General features: G+C 42.9%; 1 protein-coding gene across 2 annotated transcripts in view; it reads left to right on the top strand.

The window, feature by feature from the left end:
- Positions 1-19,079, top strand: part of clip1a (CAP-GLY domain containing linker protein 1a) — a 53,531-nt gene that overhangs the window by 10,709 nt on the left and 23,743 nt on the right. The window contains exons 2-11 of one of the 2 annotated variants that reach the window (XM_042337799.1): positions 1,858-2,070; positions 3,520-4,073; positions 8,946-9,070; positions 9,503-9,719; positions 9,908-10,105; positions 10,551-10,654; positions 11,107-11,167; positions 14,212-14,316; positions 16,938-17,891; positions 18,579-18,695. In XM_042337799.1, the coding sequence (XP_042193733.1) occupies positions 1,977-2,070; positions 3,520-4,073; positions 8,946-9,070; positions 9,503-9,719; positions 9,908-10,105; positions 10,551-10,654; positions 11,107-11,167; positions 14,212-14,316; positions 16,938-17,891; positions 18,579-18,695 (2,529 nt within the window). In that variant the 5' untranslated portion in view covers positions 1,858-1,976. The remainder of the gene's footprint in view (positions 1-1,857; positions 2,071-3,519; positions 4,074-8,945; positions 9,071-9,502; positions 9,720-9,907; positions 10,106-10,550; positions 10,655-11,106; positions 11,168-14,211; positions 14,317-16,937; positions 17,892-18,578; positions 18,696-19,079) is intronic. The other variant, XM_042337800.1, reaches the window with a different exon arrangement.

Here is a 19,079-nt window from a genome sequence, read left to right as displayed (position 1 = left end):
TATATTCCATTTAAGTAAAGGGTGAAGTGAAAACCTAACAATTTTTGGCAGCCCGACATAGTGCTCTGTTCGACGGTCCTGTTCCATTTTGAATTTTCAGCCTCGCTATGTCAATCTCGCCATAGAACTGTTCAACTCCATCCCTTCTCTCTGCAGAGAGGAGCTGTCAATTTCTTTTTTAACAGATTTTTTTTCTTCCGCTCTACAAATGTATTTTCCTAAATGCCTGTGCTCCCCAAGCCCGTGTTTATAGATGTAATCGATAATGCACTTTGGGTATCTCCTTAGGGTAGAAAACATTCTCCTGGTTGTCCTGGCTTCTGTTCATCCTGTGTTTAAAACCTTTGGCAACTTGTTTGTGGAAGGTTGATGGTGAAAATTAGTTGTTGCCTTTGCCCACATAAAATTCCCATCCTATCTCATTAATCTTGTTATGTGAAGCACTTAACAAGTTTCTTCTACAGGAAAGGCACTGTATAATTACAAGGTGCAGGAGAAAAAAATTCCTGGATCAGGGACATGGGTGAAAAGGGAGTGGATTTGTTGCCGCTATTTTGTTGGGCATTGCCAGCAGCACAGAAGGGAGTCTAGTCTGGGTCAATGAATGGTATGTGACACAGGGGGAGTTTAGTGAAGCTAACTATGGGAATTTGTAAAGAAACCTTTAATTCCATTCACTCTGCATTGCATGATTTGTCTCTGGAATGTTAGTAAATGAATATCAATGTGAAGGCAGAGAATTACAAGACATAATCAAAGTTCACATGGGACTGGAAAATTTGGGAGTATTTTACCTTGGGAATCAAATGAAACTTTAAAACTGTGCATATTTGCACTTTATTGCCAAGCTTTGTGTTGGAGCAAGCATGTCAAATAACTCTTGAGGTTTCTACAGTAACCTTCGTTTTTGCTGTGAATGTTGAACGGATGCTGTGAAATGGATGGCAGACATCGATCTGATACGAAATTGGTCTCCGCACTCATTCATTCATTTTGAAAACTCCGCGCATGGACCACGTACAGAATTATTTCCTCGCTTTTATTGGCTTCCTGCTGCCTTGAATGAATTTGTTTTGTGGAGATTTTTTTTAAACACCCTTTTGAAAGTTGCATTAGATGTTCAGTGACCTCTGAGTAGTGTGAAGAACCTTAAATGATTTGTTGATGCTTTGGGAAACCACCATAGATGCCGGGTTTTCATTTTGCAGCCAATTAATTACTGGGAGCCAGCAGCTTTATCATTAATAATACATGAACTCTATGGGTTCAGTGCATCCCATTGTCTATTTGATGCCTTTTCATTTCAGAAGCAAGGTATAAATTTTACCAATAACTGCTTTATGTGTTTCCAACAAAAGAGGGCACCCCAGGTTTGGTGATCCGCTGTGTAAACGGGACTATAAATCGTAGGGAACGAAAGGCCTTGTGCGGCAGACAAAAGACTTGCCGTGAAACTACCCAAAATATTCCATATGCATTTTAGCTGTGTGTTTTTTGAACATCTTTAAAACTGATCCATGTGTATTTAACCTTGTACCGCAGAGAAGTGAAAACTATTAAAATGATGATTTCTGCACTGGCCACAAATGATGACTAATTAATTGGGGACCTAATAATTGATTCAGATTTTTTTTAAAAAAACTCACAAGCTTTTATGAGATGGTTTAGGGGAGGAGGACCTCTTTGAAGAGTGCATTGATAGGAGCTCAGGCGTGTGTGGAACGGAGCATTGTGCTTTGTCGGGAGGAAGCTGTGCTGTAGGCTGCTTGCTGCAATGATTCAGTACCTTTTTTTTCTGTGGGTGCCAGAAGATTTTTTTCCCCCACAGCCTGTGAAATGTTCTCTCTCCCCCTCCAGGTTTTGCCGGATGACGGGTGGGATCTGAAAGCCGTGCAGGCAAACCAATGATTGGGAAAAGCTCATCCCTGTTTTGAGACAAAGGCTGGAACCAGACAGAGGGGAGGGGGAGAAGGAGGATGAGTCTCCTAAAGCCGAGTGGGCTGAAGGCTCCGAACAAGATTGCCAAGTCAGGGAGTACCGCAGCAAAGACGAGTGCTTCTCAATCATCAAGTAAGTGATTAGAATCTCGGCTTTAAGCTAGATCTGTTGCAAAGGATACTTAACTTAACACCAACAATTTATTTTATGTGAGATTGTCTCTTTAAATTCTCAAGCACCGTCTCGTCAAAGCTCCTAAGGCAAAATTTATGATGAGATTATTCTACCGTCTTTGCAGCTTTGTGCTGTTCAATTTGTCGGTCTGCTGTTTGCACTGCAAACCCAAGCTATTGTTTTAGGGTGTGATACAGTACAGTCATGATGTTAACATGTTTCCACTCTTCAGTGGCTGGAATTTAATAAATGTATCATCAAAAATTGCTAGTCCATTGGATTGTATTATTTGTGCGCTATTTGTTGCACTGCAATGAGTATGCAGTAAAGAATGGTGGAGTGCCCAGTTTGTTGCCAAATGGTGATCTTAAAGAACTATAAAGCAATGATTCCTGTGCATTAAGCCAAGTATTATATTTTCCAATTCTCCTTTCATTTATTATTCAATGAGAGGGGTTCAGTGCTCAATGTGATTCTTTAATCAGTTGATTGGTGACTTTCAGCCCAATAATTTTTAATTAAATGCAATAAAATGAACTCTCTCTCCCTCCCTCTCTCCCCCTCTCTGTTTGCCTGTGTATGTGCATATCTCTGTTTTCTCTCTGTGTGGTGTCAAACAAAGAAATATTCTTGAGAATCTTTTAAGACACATAATTGAGGGGAGATGGACTGACAGAGTAGATCTGCAGTGATGGCCCACAGAATGTGATCAGTTGGTGTGAGGGAAGATGTGGTTGGGAGGGATAAAGCCTCAGTGACTTGTTTGCAACGAGTCGGGCTGTACTGGACTCTTTGTCTCTCCTCTTCTTCTGAGTGAGTTTATTTTACATTGACTACTGTTTTCTTTTCAAATTACAACTTTGGTGTCACCTGCTTCCAGTGTGGTCCAGTGCCTACTCTGAACTATGACCATGAACTTGTGCTTGCCGTACCTGAATGCTGGGTATTTCAGCATTCATGCTGCGCTTGGCTGTGCTGGTGATTCTTAGCGCAATAAATGGGTAAAAGACCAAACTTTATAAACTTTGGGAGGTTTTCTTGAAGTGTCCCGATGGAATGGTTCATTCGATAGTCTGCTCAGTTTGGTCCAGTGCTGTAAAGCCTAGGGGAGTCTCAGGGTTGGGATATGTTACCTGATCTGAACCAGGCTGGGAGTGGCATTACTTTAATCAACTTGTCACCCCTGGGCTAGAAAGGCATGGTGTCTGACTCTGATATTTAGCTGTTTCTCCCCCTTAGCTGGAATGGCATCACTGTTGGAAGGGGAGCTTGAGGTTGAGGAGGCAATTCCTTCTTAAGAACTGGGTTTGATTCTTGCATGTCAAAGAGTGAGGTGTGACTGAACAAGAAGAGAGTGAGGAACATTGCAAATCCATTCTGAAATGTTTATCCTTTCTCCCTCAACAGCGCCGACAGTGGCTGCAGCAAAATCATCACCTGGTGAGAAGTCGCCACCAAGTTCATCCACTACAGAGGCACAGGAAGAGTTTGTGGATGATTTTAGAATTGGAGAACGGATTTGGGTCAACGGTACGAAGCCTGGCTTCATCCAGTTCCTAGGCGAGACTCAGTTTGCCCCAGGCCAATGGGCTGGGATTGTTTTGGACGAACCAATTGGCAAAAATGACGGTTCAGTCGCGGGGGTACGGTACTTCCAGTGTGAGGCGCTGCGTGGGATATTTACGAGACCTTCTAAACTCTCCAGGAAACAAACAGCAGACAGCGAAGCCAATGGGGCGCAGACTCCTGCAGGGTCCACTTCCCGGGCCACATCGCCAACGTCTGCATCAATCAGTACAGCTGCATCCACTGCAACCCCCCAGAAGGCACCACAGGACACCACCACACCTTCCTCCATGACCAACCTCTTAAGAACCGCAAGCGAATCAATCTCGAACCTTTCGGAAGCCGGTTCTGTTAAGAAAGGGGAACGCGAGTTGAAGATTGCGGACCGAGTCTTGGTAAATTTTGTTGTTGCATTAATTCAATGTTATTTTAGGATGAGACACTTGCACCGTGTTTAGACATGGAGAGACTGTGTCTGTATTTGATGGTATTAATGATTAATGGTATCCATGATTGAGAAATGTAGCATAAATTCATATTGGAACTAACAGATTGGACATAATGTTATTGAAAGAAAGTTCTTTAAATAACGTGAGTATGGGGTGGGGATGGGGAAGCATCTGGCGCTCATAGTGATGAAGGAAAGTGTTCACAGAGTGTTGTTGACGGAGAGTCTGTGAATTATTTTTAAAGGAGATTGGATAAATTCTTGAAAGATGCTAAAGAGGGGGAGCGAGCAGCAGTGGTATTAAGCCAGGTAGCTCAAATGGAGAAAAATATCACTGTTCGATTGAATATATATAAACAAAATCTGTGCTGTAGCACTCTGTGTGTGAGAGAGCATCATGTTTTGACAGAGGAATTCGTCAAGCACTTCGCCCTCAATGTCAAGTCATAGGTTCACGCCTGTTAGAACTGGGTAGAGATTTTTCAGTCTCCAGCACCCAGATCAGTAACAAGGTCCACAACAACATTGAGATTGTGAAATAAACCTGTTTTTAACACATTTTCCTTAGTCTGAGTTATAGCGGCAATAACATTGCACCTGCAGCTCCAAACATGGATGATTTAAGGGTCTCTATGAGCCTTTCCATAACTAGGTTTGACTGTTTTGGCTCTGTTTTGATATTGACCCGGCCTTTGTGTAGGTTGTCATAGAAGCTATTGCAAAGTAGAGTTGCGCTGTGCATTGCATCATTATAATGAGGGTTTAGTTGAGTTGCCAGGATCAAACTGACTACCTTATTTGAAAATATATGAACAATATCCCAATTAAGATTAGGGTTAATTACAGACTACATACATTATTAGGCTTTGCTGGTTGCTTGTTGCAGACAGAACTGCAACGCATTATTTTGCTTTATCCGGCAGTCTTTCTCAGTTGAGTCCTGCATTTCTGCAGTGTGCACAGGTGACTACTACTATAGGTGCTGAATGTCGCAAGCCAGATGTTCAATTTAAAAGCTTTTGTCTGAATTAATGTATTCTGCTCATTTGGCTGAATTTGTCACTGGTAAATTGTCCTTAAACTAGTAGACATTTTGAGCAACAATTGAAAAAAAAATTTCTGTATCATTTGTGACCAGAACTGCTACCTCTTCAAATCGATCACTGTAAATGCTCTACTGATAAAGTTAACTGATATTGAGTCAGCTGGTTTGGGCATTTTTTAGTATCGCAGCTGTTTATAGCATTCTGTCAGAAAGGTGTTGAAAGATTGTGATACTATAATAGTGGGGAAACGATCAAGGAAATGGGTGAAATCTCTAGTAAAATGTTCAGAAGCTGTTTCGTTCCATTATCGGTGGATACCATATATCCACCAATGTGTATTGTTGAATGTTGGAGGCATTTAAGCGCTCTGAGACACTGTCCCGCATGAAGGGTGCTACACAAATGCAAGTTGTTGTTGCATTGGTGCCAGTGCTCAATAGATCAGAGCGAAGTGTAGCAAATGGATAGTAAATTGCCAGACATCAGTAGTGTTCTGTAATTGTGGGAAACGCCAGAATCTGAAACTCTGAATTTACTTCAGGGAATTTCCTTAAAAATTAAATCAACCAATTGATTTTTTTAAAAGGAAAAAAATATTTACTGTAAATTTTTTATAGTCCATCGCTGAGCATTGCTTGGTATCTATTACAGACAATTCACAGTTAATGCTTTGAGAGGAGAAATTCTTCTCTCATCCGCGAAGAATTTGATAGTGCAGTTTTTCTAATGCTCCATTTGCTGATTGATGAAATGCTAGGGATTACCAGTGGTTAGTATCACTGAGTCAGCATCTCTGAGTCAGCGTTTATGTAGGGTTTAAAAGCCTGATGGTAAATGAGAGATTTATGTGGCACTCAGACCTGGATAGGTACATTCACAGAGCTTCCACCAATCCACTTATCTGACCACAATGGCCACGTGTTTATCTAATCCTTGCATTTGTTATTGCACTGATAGCATTGAAACTCTTATAAGAGTCCAGTTGATAATGGACACAATGGAAACAGGCTAGAGTATAGGGTTTCTTTTGAGTGCAACTAATTTGTGACTGGTGCAAGGGGAGGGGGGGGGGAGATTTAAAATCCACCCTATTTGCGGTTGACCAAATGACTTGGTTACTGTTGGAACATGACTGAAGGCATCCTACTATGGTTATGTTAATTGCTTCTTAGAGGGCTGAAGATTCACTGATTAAAAGTCCAGTTACATCATTGTCTCTCCATTACAACTGCAGGCTTACCGACGTTACTGACAGAGCAGGCGTAATTGTGTTGACATGGGCACGCACACATGGAGTTGACAGTGGCTCATGGCCAGAGGTTCTAAGACTTTACAAAGCAAAATGTGGAACTAGAAGGCACCTAGCCCGCTCTGCCACATCCCATTCCATGGCACAATGTACTGCCACCTCTGTAACTCAGTGGTTAGAGCACTCGCCTTGCAAGCGAGTGATCTGGGTTTGATTCCCGGTAGGACAAAACCTTGGGCAAGTTTCCTTACTCCACATGCCTGATAATAATCTCTCAAGAAAAAAATAGTAAATTGGTCACTTCAATCCACAACTATTTGTGGGATACTGCTGTGCGCAATTGGCTGCCACGTTTCGCCCACAAATATACAGTCAATTATATTCTGTGAAGCGCTTTGAGACGTCTCAGACATGAAAAGCGCTATATCAAATGCAAGGATTATTATATTATAACTAACCCCTGCCTTCTCACCATATCTTAATGTTTCTATTTCCCCAAAAGCCTGATGTTGTAAATCGCTTTGACACATTATAATTAGCACAAGCTGTTGTTGAATCCCACAATCGATTTCTCATCTCTGCTTGCGTTTAATAAATATGCGTCACAGAGAGGTTTAAACTTTGCTACCGCGTTTGGCAAAATGCCAAATGCAGTAGTTTGAGTTATAGCCTGACAGCACAACAAAGATGCAGGCTTTTGGTGGGGGCAAATTGAACAGTAGTTGATACATACTGCAGTCGTTACACTGAAATTGTAGATATCTAATTAGGTAGATGTTTTTTCAAAGAAGTATCCACTTATTCAATGAGAGAAGTGCTAGACTGCAGTCTGGGTAGCTGTGGATTGGTTTAGCAAACAGCCCCTCTCCTCTGAATGCTAATGGAGTAAATCTGGGAGAAAATCGAAAGCTGGCTGCGGCATGACTGCATTTGGTCCCATGTCTGCTGATTCTGCAGTAAGTTGAGCTGCCTTAGTGACACCAGGATGACACCTTGTACATTTGGAATTCTACATCAAAGCCCGATTGGAAACCCAAGAGGCAGGGGCTCTCTATACCCATCAAGTTGCTGTACTGCCTGCGTCGATAACGGCTGGGTCAGATTTTAGTCAGTCGTTTAAGGTCATAATGTACCTGTTTATTTAAATAGAAGTGCCTGTGTGGGTGGGGGGAGGATGTGCTTTGGGGCACTACCCTGCATGACGGGTGCTATACAAATGTAAGTTGTTGTTTCTGTATTAGAACTTCAATGCATGGTTAGAAATCAGCTGCACATCAATTTTCTAAAGAGTCTGTTTTTTTCTCTTTCCCCCCCCACCCCCCACAAAATGAGTGAAGTCGGATTTCACGCAACACATTAGCTGTAACTGTAGGAGATGCTGTTCTGGGGGGATGGGGAGTGCTAAGATTTTCTTTAATGTACTGTATATCTATTGCATGACTCGGTTCATGCCTATAATTCATAAGCACTGCAGTCAATCGTGACATCCTTGCAAGTGAAAGTTAAGAATTTTCTATAATTCTGACAATTTTTACTGCAAAATGGTCTCGCAGGTTAAAACTAGGTGGAATTTCAGGTCTTTGATCAGCCACTCTAGATACGCCTCCACTTCACTGGTTGAATTAAAACTTGAATAAGACGCGCCCTTTTTCTCTTAAGATTTTGTGCATTCTTTAAAGCTCTGCGACTTAAACCAAATGTAATGCCTTTATCCAAGTACAGAATTCCGGCATGCTGACTAACTTCTTGGTCACTAGTGTGTAACCAATCGCTGAAGCCAATAATCCGAGCACATACTCCCAAGACTACAGTACTTTATTTGGTCTTTCACGTTTCTCAGACCCTCTCACAATAAATTTTGTACTCAAGAGCCCCAACGTGTGTGCGGAACCCTGGCTATTAATAGCTTGCTGAGCATGGCTCTTTATTTTCCTCCAGGCTCTGTCTGCTCTTTATCTCTTGAACTCCCCTTTTATGTGATGCAAGACTAATATGCTGGACTAATATGCTGTTCATGTCTGCCTGTTTTTCAAGTGGACATTAAAGATCCCTTGGCACCACTCCTGGTTCCTCCCAGTGTCTGAGCCTAACATTCTTCCACATAAACTAGTCACTCATGGATGTTTATGGGACCTTGCTATAAGCAGAATTGATTGTTTCATTGAAGAGAATCAAAACCTATGTTATTTTACTAATAATAATATTCCTTGTATTTGGTATAGCGCCTTCTCACATTGTTGAAACGTCTCAAAGCGCTTCACGAAATATACTGTAAAATTAATTAACTGTATATTTTGTGGGCGAAACGTAGAATGTGCAACACAGAAAGACGATTCACCACATCAAGCTGATGATTTCTGTGAGCCACTGAATCTATTCCCACTCTGTCTACCAGCTCGCTAGGAATATGATGCCCCTTAGACATGACTTCATTTTTAGTTTATAGGTTTGTTAAATTTTTTTTGATAGATTATGAAATAATTTTAATAAAATATTTTGATCGTTTGCATTATTTCTGCTGTAGGTTGGGGGTACGAAGGCGGGTGTCGTGCGGTTCTTAGGGGAGACGGACTTTGCCAAAGGAGAATGGTGCGGAGTGGAACTGGACGAGCCCCTTGGCAAGAACGATGGGGCTGTGGCTGGCACCAGGTTGGTCTCACATCATTTGCATTGGTTAAAGTTGAGAGTGAAAGCTTGTTTCTTCCTGCAGATTTTCATTATATCAGTTGTTGACACGTCGGTAATTCAATATCGAGCAAGTTCAGTAATGGGGAAACGGTTTGGATTAATAGTGTTGCAATACTGTAATTGAGTCTAAAACTCAGTGGTTTCCAGCAGGATTAAATAAAGACTTGAGGTACAAATGGGGATTCCTTCTAGTAGCTATAAGTACATCACTGCCCTCTGGAGCAAGATAGTATTAGAGCGTTGTTCCTGTGGGCTTGGTGAGACCTTCTTCCAGTTGCTAGGAGTCCCCATTTGGGATTTGGGCTCACAGGTTTATAAAATGTCTTTTCGACCAAATGTAAAGAGTGAGTTTACAGAATCTGATCAAGTGAATGTGATTTGCCCTTTTCTCAGGTACTTTCAATGCCAGGCAAAGTACGGACTGTTTGCACCAGTCCACAAAGTAACCAAAATTGGATTTCCATCAACAACGCCAGCGAAAGCCAAGACAACCGTGCGGAAGATGGTGGCGACTCCTTCAAATCTCAAGCGCAGTCCGAGTGCCTCGTCCATCAGCTCTCTGAGCTCTGTCGCGTCTTCCATCAGTGGTCGACCCAGTCGGACAGGATTGGTAAGCAACGGCCCAAACCGAAGTGATTCTGTTCCTCTCAGTTCCTCTGCGCTGCAGCAAGGCTGCATGGAGGCTTGAGGGAATAGTTCTGTTGGAGGGGACGGGACGCGGGGGAAGAGGGTGCTCTTAAGTTGAAAAGAGAAATCTAATCCCACCTAGAAACTTAAAATATTTATTCATTTTCCCAGCTAACGGAAACGTCCTCGCGCTACGCCAGAAAGATTTCGGGAACCACTGCACTGCAGGAGGCTCTGAAGGAGAAGCAGCAGCACATTGAGCAGCTTCTGGCGGAGCGAGACATGGAACGAGCCGAACTTGCCAAGTCAACCAGCCATTTAGGAGAGATGGAGCACGAGCTCACCTTACTTAGGACGGGTCATGAACAGGTAAAATAAGATGGATCCATTCCAGCAATCTATCTCTGGAATTCCCATGTGTAGAAGTTGGATGCATGGAATTCTCATTTTGGTTTGGAGAGTCTTAAGCATGATGATGGGTTTCCGCATGTGTGAGACACCTGGCTGCACCCCCCCACCCCAAAAAAGTAAGAATCTACAGTAATTGGTCTGAAAAATGATACTTATGAATACCTTCTCCTGCGTTATTCAGCATCCGTATTGTTCCGTGTATTCTTATTAAACAAGCCGGTAAATTAATGCGATGTTTAAAGGGCTCTGTCTTTCCACTCACTTGACTTGCAATAAGCAAAGGTAGCCAGTGCAGTGCTTGTGGTTTGCTGTGTTCTGTGCCAGTTATTAAATCTATCAGGAACCCGGTCTCGGAACCACGTAATGAATTTTCTTCAGTTTCTCCCTCTTGTGATGTGTGCAGCAAGTGCTGGAGATGGATGCTAAGATGGACCAGCTGAGGGCGTTGGTCGTGGCTGCTGATCGGGAAAAGGTGGAGCTCCTCAACCAGCTAGAGGAGGAAAAAAGGTACCGTCGGCGTAGGGAGGAGGCCATCTGTACAGCTTCCTGAAATTGATCCCCATTGTGAGAGTGACTCGTTGTCTGTTGACTGTTTCCTCTGATAAACGGGGGGCAGGGTGGAATATAGATTGGATAACCAGGTGGGATGCCAAAGCAAAGACATTTTAAAGTGCTTTGTTTTTGATGAATTGCATTCAAGTAAGTAAGCGTTAGCCAATAAGTTAGTAGCATTAGATAAAGTACAGCAGCAAATGCCTAAAAGAGGGATGCTTTTTGCAACATTATAATTGACTTACACAGGAGCTAAAGAGTCTATTTTCAGAGCATTCGCTCTCTCCCCACTTTTTTTTCCATCCCTCCTGTTACTGAGTGCTCAGTTACAGTGTCTTCTTTCTCGGGATTTGATTGCGAGATGGTCACCTTACTTGAGGCTTGACTTCTTCCTCTTTTGCCAACAGGAAAGTGGAAGATCTCCAGTTCCGTGTAGAGGAAGAGTCCATTACCAAAGGTGACCTCGAGGTAAACGACCTTCTGTAAAGTGCTCAATACAATCCAGGTGTCTGTATGTACTCAGGAGCTGACGGGACCTTCACTCAGTCTCACAGCTCATGTTTTGTCGGTTATGAGAGAGGAGCTGCTTGAACCATATTGCCGGCAGTTGGATAGGCAATAAAGGGATGAGAAACTGAACAGTTCACACGAGTAGCTGCTGATCGATTGAGAATTTTGAGGCTAAACACCTTAATCTTTCACAGATCAATTGCCTTTGGGTGATGGGTTATTTGGCATGGCGCTTGTGAATAGGTGGCTGATTTGGTGGCGGCGACGATTCCTGGGCAGGCTATAACCTTGGGCACTCACCAAACACAGCATCCTTTCAGGGGCTTTCGTGAATCAAGTGAGGACAAAAGCTCATTCTGTCTGTTGTTTAACAAGTCTCGCTGCTGCTTTTTTTAAAATTCTTAATTCAACTTTAAAAATCCAATATTTTGGAATTGTATAAACTACGTGAACTATACCCATAAAACTGTTAGCGTTTGGTTCTTTATTCTAGCTTACAAGCGCTGTTTTACAGGGGTTTTCGTGTGTTTAAAGTCTGAGTTTATGGGCTTTCAGATCTCACCAGTTGCTTTAGGATGGAATATGTATATTCCATTCTTTAGTTATTTTTAAAAAGAAAATCGGGATTTTTTTTAGTAAATGGGAATGGAGACGAGATGAAGTTTAAAATTAGATACAATTTCAGTGTTAGAAAAAACACTGCTCTGCTTTGCATCTTACTCATGATGGGGTTTAAAATCCTCTGAGGAAATCATACTTTTTAATGTATTTTTGTAGCCTTTTTAATTTTTTTTGCACATTTTGCACAAAAATGCACATTTTTAGGTGAGAATTTGCAGGATAATTTTCGCTGATGTGAGAGTGAATATTTATAGATCCCAATCATTCATGTTAATAAACTGCTTAACAGATTGGGTCTTGTAACTTCCAGTTTTGTCATTCAGAGAACTGCAGGGAAATTCAGATCTTTGAAAAGGAAACTAATAATCAGCTTCAACATTGAGTAATTTTTGAGTGTAACTAATTTTCCACGGAAGCATATTGTCCGTAGATGTGTTTAAATAAGTTTGAACAGCGGACTCGGGGGTGGGGGAGAGGATCCCACACACACCTTTCAGGGACTTTTGATAAATTGTTTATAACCTTGTAGAATAACGCAAACTTGGTTACAACTGCACAAAATGAGTGTAGGAACTGTCTTCTATGGACCAAATGCAGCCAGTTTTATGAAAAACTTTGGATGTCTTCTATAGTGTTAGGCACCAATGCAGCGTTGTCATTAAACAAGTGGTTCTGTGCGTGAACTGAAGTAATTCACAGCATCAGTGCGATAGGTGGGGAGATTTCTGCCTGGAAAGACTGAATGGTTTACAAGTTACAAGTTTACAACAGAAGGCAGTTTTTTTAAAAAAAGTGTTTTTGTATTTTAATTGAGCAAATCAATGGCCGATTGTTCTGTGTCCTCATAGAGTACAGTATCAATCTTGCACAAATGTTTTGCAGTCAGTGGCCTGGTGCTTAAAACCATACAGGCAGACAGAAAGTGGTGAGGCTGATTCCTGATGTGCGCTCAGTTAGCTGATCTCCACTAGGATACAGTTGGAGCTCCAGGGTTGAGCTTGCCTTTGACATCCTCCACAGCCCTGGCACTCGCTGTTTTGCCTCGCACTTAAATAGCATCTACCTGCGTGAGGCACTAGGCAAGTGCTGGTGGGACCACACCCCAGTGCAAATCAATACTTCCAGAAGGAGGGGGTAGGAATTGGCAAAACCTTCATCTCTATCTTTTAGGATTGCTACATTCTGCAAGAAAGTCAGACTAATGAGGGGCTAGTTAGCTGGCAGTGCAGGGTGTGAAGACATCCATTGTTTAAAATAGTTTCTCTTTATAGCAGCCCAGAAATGATTTGATGTGAAGCCACTAACTGCAGCAGCTATCCTTCCGCATTGACTTATTGATATGCATGTTGCTTTCACAGCTATGCAGACTGAACTGCAATATTTACAATGACTAAATGATCTGCTGTAAACCCCTATTTAATTGCAGGATCATTTTGGTACATTAATTACCTGTGTGCAGTGACTGCTTTTAAAGGCAAACTTCAACAACAACAACAACAACTTGCATTCGTATAGCACCCCTCGCACGTGGTAGCGTCCCGCAGCCATTTTGTACGCACCCGTTACCAAAAATATTATAATCCTTGCATTTAATATAGCGCTTTTTACGTCTTCTGGACGTCTCAAAGTGCTTCACAGAATATGCTGTAAAGTGAATCTTTGCGGGCGAAAATGACCATAAGGTGACTGACTGACCGATTTTATCTAGAGGATTGTCAGCAGGACACTGAGTGTGACCCCCCTTTCCCTCCTGCCCCACCCACGCACACACACACACTGCTCTTCCAATAAAAGTCAAATCCACTTGCCATCTATTTGCCATTAACGGCGAACGTTGCCTGCTTCCCTTTTATCCGCACCGATAAATGCTGAACGCACCGTCACGCACCTCAGATGTCAGCACAGCCGCCCCTTTCCGCTCACCTGACATTGTAAATACACCCAATGAAGCCGGGGGTTTACAGCACAAGACTAAAATGAAATATTAACTGTTCTGATTTTAATGCTGATATTAAAATGATGTACACTTACTGCATGAGACTTATGAATCTGCCTTTATTTTTCAAACTTGTTATTCCTCCATAATTGTCCCCGTTTCTCCTTTCCTATGCTTATCTTTGGTGCCATTCCTTATTAAACTTTATTTTTCTCTCTCTTTCCCCCCCCCCCCACCCACCACATTCTCTCTTCCTCCACCTCCCCATTCCTTCCTTCCCTAACCCCGGTCCCATTTCTGTGCCCATATTTTACCCCCTTGCATCCCCTAATTGTTATCAAAAGCAGAAGGTGCTGGCAGTTAAGCCTGCATGCAGGCCCTCCTGCCTTGCTGGCATGTGATAGTGGCACTGGTGTGTTCTCTTCCTCTCCCTTTTCACTAACAGACGCAGACCAGACTGGAGCATGCCCGCATTAAGGAGCTTGAACACAGCCTGCTCTTTGAAAAGACCAAAGCTGAGAAACTCCAGAGGGAGTTAGAAGACACTAGGGTAATGGATTTCACTGTATCAATGAACTCCATTCAGCTTTTCAGAACATAGCCTTAGAAGTATTGCAGGCAGCAGGCAGGATGAAGCAGATTGTCTTTTTGTTTTTACAGCCAGGGTCAGCACTAAGCAGTGACTCCTACCTGTACATGAAGGAAACAGGATTTTTTAATACATAAATATAAAGAAAAACAACTCTTTAAAAAAAAATGTTAGTGGATTTAGATTTTTAAAACCATGCGCTAAATGTTTTTTTTATCTCAAAGTGTTCTTAAACTTGAGTTTATTTTTAAATTTGCATCTCTTAATAACAATGAGTTGACATTTCCACGTGCAATGCCTCGACTCGAGAGAGTCAGACTGGCAGCTCAGCTCCCAAGCCTCTGCCCGTATAACCAGCCAATAATGTGTGTAGGTGTGCGCGCATGTGTGTGAAAGAGGCCCAGGTTGTCTCGCTTGCAGTCTTCCTTCGCTTGCTCTAGGAAGCATTTCATCTTCCACCACTGAAACCCACCCACCAAAAAAAGCAAAGACCTAGTTGCAATTGAGAAGCGATTAGGAATTTACTGCCTTGAGATAGTTTGAGTGCAATCCCACAGCCGACCATCATGTGGTGCAATGTGTTGGTGTGCAGTCGTGCTTTGCCTCCAGGCCACGAACAAATTGGAAGGAAATGCGAAAAAAATTTGCTTTGATTCAATTAGTTTCTTTTTTTTAAAAAAAAACACGCATAAAAAGACTGGCAGTCACTTTGGGTAAAGTGCTTGCCTTTTCACCTTTTTTTTAAAAAAAGAAAGAAAAGCAGCTACTTTAATGTTCAGATAACCAACCCCCCCCCCACTCTTTAATTTAATTGAAAGTGTTAATCGCTTCTCCGAACACCACCGTTTCAGTGAGAGGGTGCTCCAGTGGCAGAGGCATGGGTGGCTTCCCACATAAGGTGCTGCTAGTTACCAGAACAGCTAGGTTGTTTACAGGTTGTCTGTCTAGCAGTCGTTTTATTAATAAACAGGTCTGTGTGTCTGATTGTGTGTGTAGTGGCTCTGAATTCAAAATTCCAATTGAGGTGGTAACCAGTTGAACTCTGATAAATGAGCTGTTATTTTCTGCTGTTTGCCTCCTTTCTCTCTGCTGCCTCCGCCCCCCCCACCCCGCTGCACCCCTTTCCTCTCCACCCCTGTCCCCAATGACCCAGGGTGCTCCACTAAGACCAAAGGTCTGCCAGCCCCATTGCTCTTCAGATGTCCTCTGGGTTCCAAGAACAGGCCATGCAGTGTGGTTCTCTGATAGTGAACTAACAAAATAGCGCTCTGTGTAAAAGGGGCAAAGGGCTTGGACCTAAAGTTCTCCACATTTACAACTTCACTGAAGTTTGTTTCTGAGCCAAATCACAGAGAGTTACGGTTTCCGCAGTGGACGGTTGGGTTAGCATCCAGTCACAGCGGTGGTGTTTTGATCGAAGGGTTGTACCATTCCATCGCTACACTGGGGTGGTGGGGGGGATTGTGGTTACAAAGCGTGCAAGGAAAGATCATTTTAAAATGAAACTTCAACCTGTGTAACAATTCCTGGGCTGATGTGCTGTCATTCCCACACAGTACGGGGAACTAATGTTCTAAATGCCAGTCGAGCAGTTAAAAATGTAGTGTGTTGCTTATCTTCATGACCAGTCTGTTCTGTTAGTATTTTACAAATAAGTTAACTAGTGTGTTTGCTTACCAATGCATTATTTTAAAACTTAAAATAGTATATATGTCAGTGTTACTGTAACTTGTCTTCAGAAGATGGAAAGTTCTGATAACCAATTAACATATTTCTCCTCTGTGAGCGAGTCTGTTACTCCCCCATCCCCCGCCAATAGATGTAGATTTCAAGTTTAGAACGGCGTGATCTCTCTATAGAAGCTTGACTTCGGACCACACTGTTCCTGTAGCTTAGTGCTTAGAGCACTCGCCTCACAAGTGAGAGGACCTGGGTTCAATTCCTGACAGAACGAAAAGTTGGGCAAGTTTCCTTACTCCACAAGCCTCTGTTTACCTAGCAGTAAGTAGGAACCCAGTCGATTGTTAGTCGATTGGCTGATTGCTTTTCCAGGGGCAATAATCCTTTCAAAATAAATAAATAAAATAATTTGGTCGCTTAATCCACGACTGTTTGTCGGACACTGCTGTGCACAATTGCTTGCCCACAGCAGGAGATATTGGAGAGCAAAGCGGGTTGGAAACCCTGGCTTATTATTCCCAGCCCCAGTGACCAATTAAAGCGTCCCACCTCTAACCAGCTGAGATTGGATACTCTGTACAGATCAGGGATCAAACCATTGTCCTTCCTGGTCTCCACACTACCCATTACATGGTGGTAAGAACCTTACAAAATTTATCAAAATGAAAGCGGCAACAAAATCCACATTTTAAGCATGCAAGTAGGCTACTGAAAGGTTTAAGTTGATATTTTTCTTTAAAACTAGGACTTACATTTTATTTTTGTTTTGTGGGTTCAACAAGAAACCATTCTGTGTGCAGCCGATTGATTGTTGGCAAAGAAATCTTGGCCTGCAGTTGATTTCAGTTGTAATTATTTTGTTTTCTCGCCCTTGTCTGGGGTGGGATGTTAACACGTCGCAGGTGGCAACTGTGTCTGAGAAGTCGCGCATAATGGAGCTCGAGAGGGACTTGGCGTTGCGCATGAAGGACGTGTCCGAGCTGCGGCAGAGACTGGAGAGTACCAAAGGTTCAGGCAGCACAGATGACCTTGCATTGCCCTCCCCTCTGTTGGAGGAGGTCAGCTCTCTACGAAATCAGATCACAGCCATGAACAACGAGCACCTAAGCCAACTCAACGCCTGGAAATACAAGCTAGCAGCCTCCGATAGCCATCACCAGCAGGACCTCCAGCAGCTGCGGGCCACCAACGACACGTTGTCCATGGACAACAAGACTCTCCAGGCCAAGCTAGACCAAGCCAGTGTCCAAACCGCAGAGGTCGTCAGTCAATGGAAAAGCAAGATAGAGGCTGCCATGGCATCTCAACAGCAAGCTATGGAAGATCTGAAGTCCTCCTCCAGCAAAGGAGCGGCTGAGCAGTCGGCGGAGTTGCTGGAGATGAAAATCACCTTTGAGAAGCTCAAGGTAGAACGTCAGGCGGAGAGTGAGAACGCCAAGATCGAGCAAGAGCGGGTAAGGCTGGTCCATGCCAAGGAGGTGGAAGAGCTGAAGGGTCAGATGTTGGTGATCACTGAGGACAGGGAGAAGCAGCTCGAGAGCCTCAGGTCCCAGCTGGATTCAGCCACCGACCAGCACCTGGTGGAGATGGAGGAGGCCCTGAGCAAGCTGCAGGACACGGAGCTGAAGGTAAAGGATCTGCAGGTGTCGCTTAGTGAGGGCCAGGAGCGGGTAGGAGCACTGGAGGCCCTTGAGGCACAGGTGGCAACGGCTGACCAGAAGGTGGCAGAGTACGAGCTGCTGCAGGAAGCGGAAACCAGAGGTAAAAAGGAGATTGAGAGACTCGGCAAGCAGCTCGAAGAAGCCCAGTCCCAAATTGTAACCATAAAGGCTTCACAGCATGACGGAGAGAGTAAGGTTTGTCTTCATGTTTTCGCCATTTCTTTTATTACTCATTTTTGCAACTTGTGTTCACCTTTAATTATGATTTTTTTTAAAAAAAGCTTTCGTTACCAAGTTTGTTTGTTCATCTATCAAAGTTCTCGTTATTTTATCCACACTTTTATCTGATCTTTGTTTCAAATAGTTAAATTCTTTTGATTGACTTAAAGCTGCAGTAATACTGGAGAGAATTGACTTGAGCAAAATGAAATTAAATATTGCAATACTCCTGGAAACTTTGCCTTGTCGAACGAGATGCTAAACAGAGGTCCCATCCGCTTGTTCAGGGTGAATGTTAATGATTCTGTGACACCATTGGGAGGAGAATTTCTCTCTTCTTAGTGTCTTGACCGACAATCCTCCAGATAAAATTGGTTATTCACTTCATGGCTTTCAGAAATATCTGCTGCATTCGCCTACAGTCACTGCACTTCTAGGCGCGACATCAAATGCGGGACAGACTGAAATCCGGTATCCAGTAAAGAATTTTTACCTCTTCTACAAAGCCTCAATCAAATCACTTATTGTTCGCACTAAAATATTTGATCATTTTGGTTGCTGCAGCTTTAGGTATAACGTTTACATTCAGTTGAATTTTTTTTATCCTTTTTGTTTTTAACTTTAATTTTTCCATCGGGCTTGCACTTTCACGCTTATCATTAGGTTAGTGACTTGGCAAAGCAGCTGGAAGAGCGAGAGCAGTCACACGCTATCCTGGAGCAAGCACTGGCTACAGTCAGCCAGGATAAGCAAACCTTGGAGGAGCAACTGCAGTCCATGGTAAGTGGCTCACAAACCCCGTGCCTCCGTTTGTGAAGTGGGAGTGAAATTGTTTTGCAACGAGGTAGGTTCAGATTTTCTCTCTCCTCTGTGAAGAGTTCAGTTTTACAGCAGCAGGGGAAAAGGCTCAGATGTAAACCTCTTCGCTAGATCTTGCTGCTGAGAGAGTGCGAGCTTTATTTACAGTGGGCTTTTTTAAAAAAACAGTAATTATTGGTCATCGCCGTTCCAGTTTGTGATCAGTAAATTCTTGTAGTAGGAAGTGGACGTTTAATTCTACCATTCCCTGCAACGCACTCCCTTTCCAAAGTGATCGACGAGGAATGTGGTGGGAGAAGTTTTAATTGAGAGATAGATGCCTGGCCTATGCCTATGTAATCAAAT

The sequence above is a fragment of the Callorhinchus milii genome, unplaced genomic scaffold (genome assembly GCF_018977255.1).
Source record: "Callorhinchus milii isolate IMCB2004 unplaced genomic scaffold, IMCB_Cmil_1.0 Scaffold8, whole genome shotgun sequence".
Classification (NCBI taxonomy): domain Eukaryota; kingdom Metazoa; phylum Chordata; class Chondrichthyes; order Chimaeriformes; family Callorhinchidae; genus Callorhinchus; species Callorhinchus milii.
The sequence above is the reverse complement of the archived record's forward strand: the minus strand, read 5'-3'. Positions and strand labels throughout refer to the sequence as shown.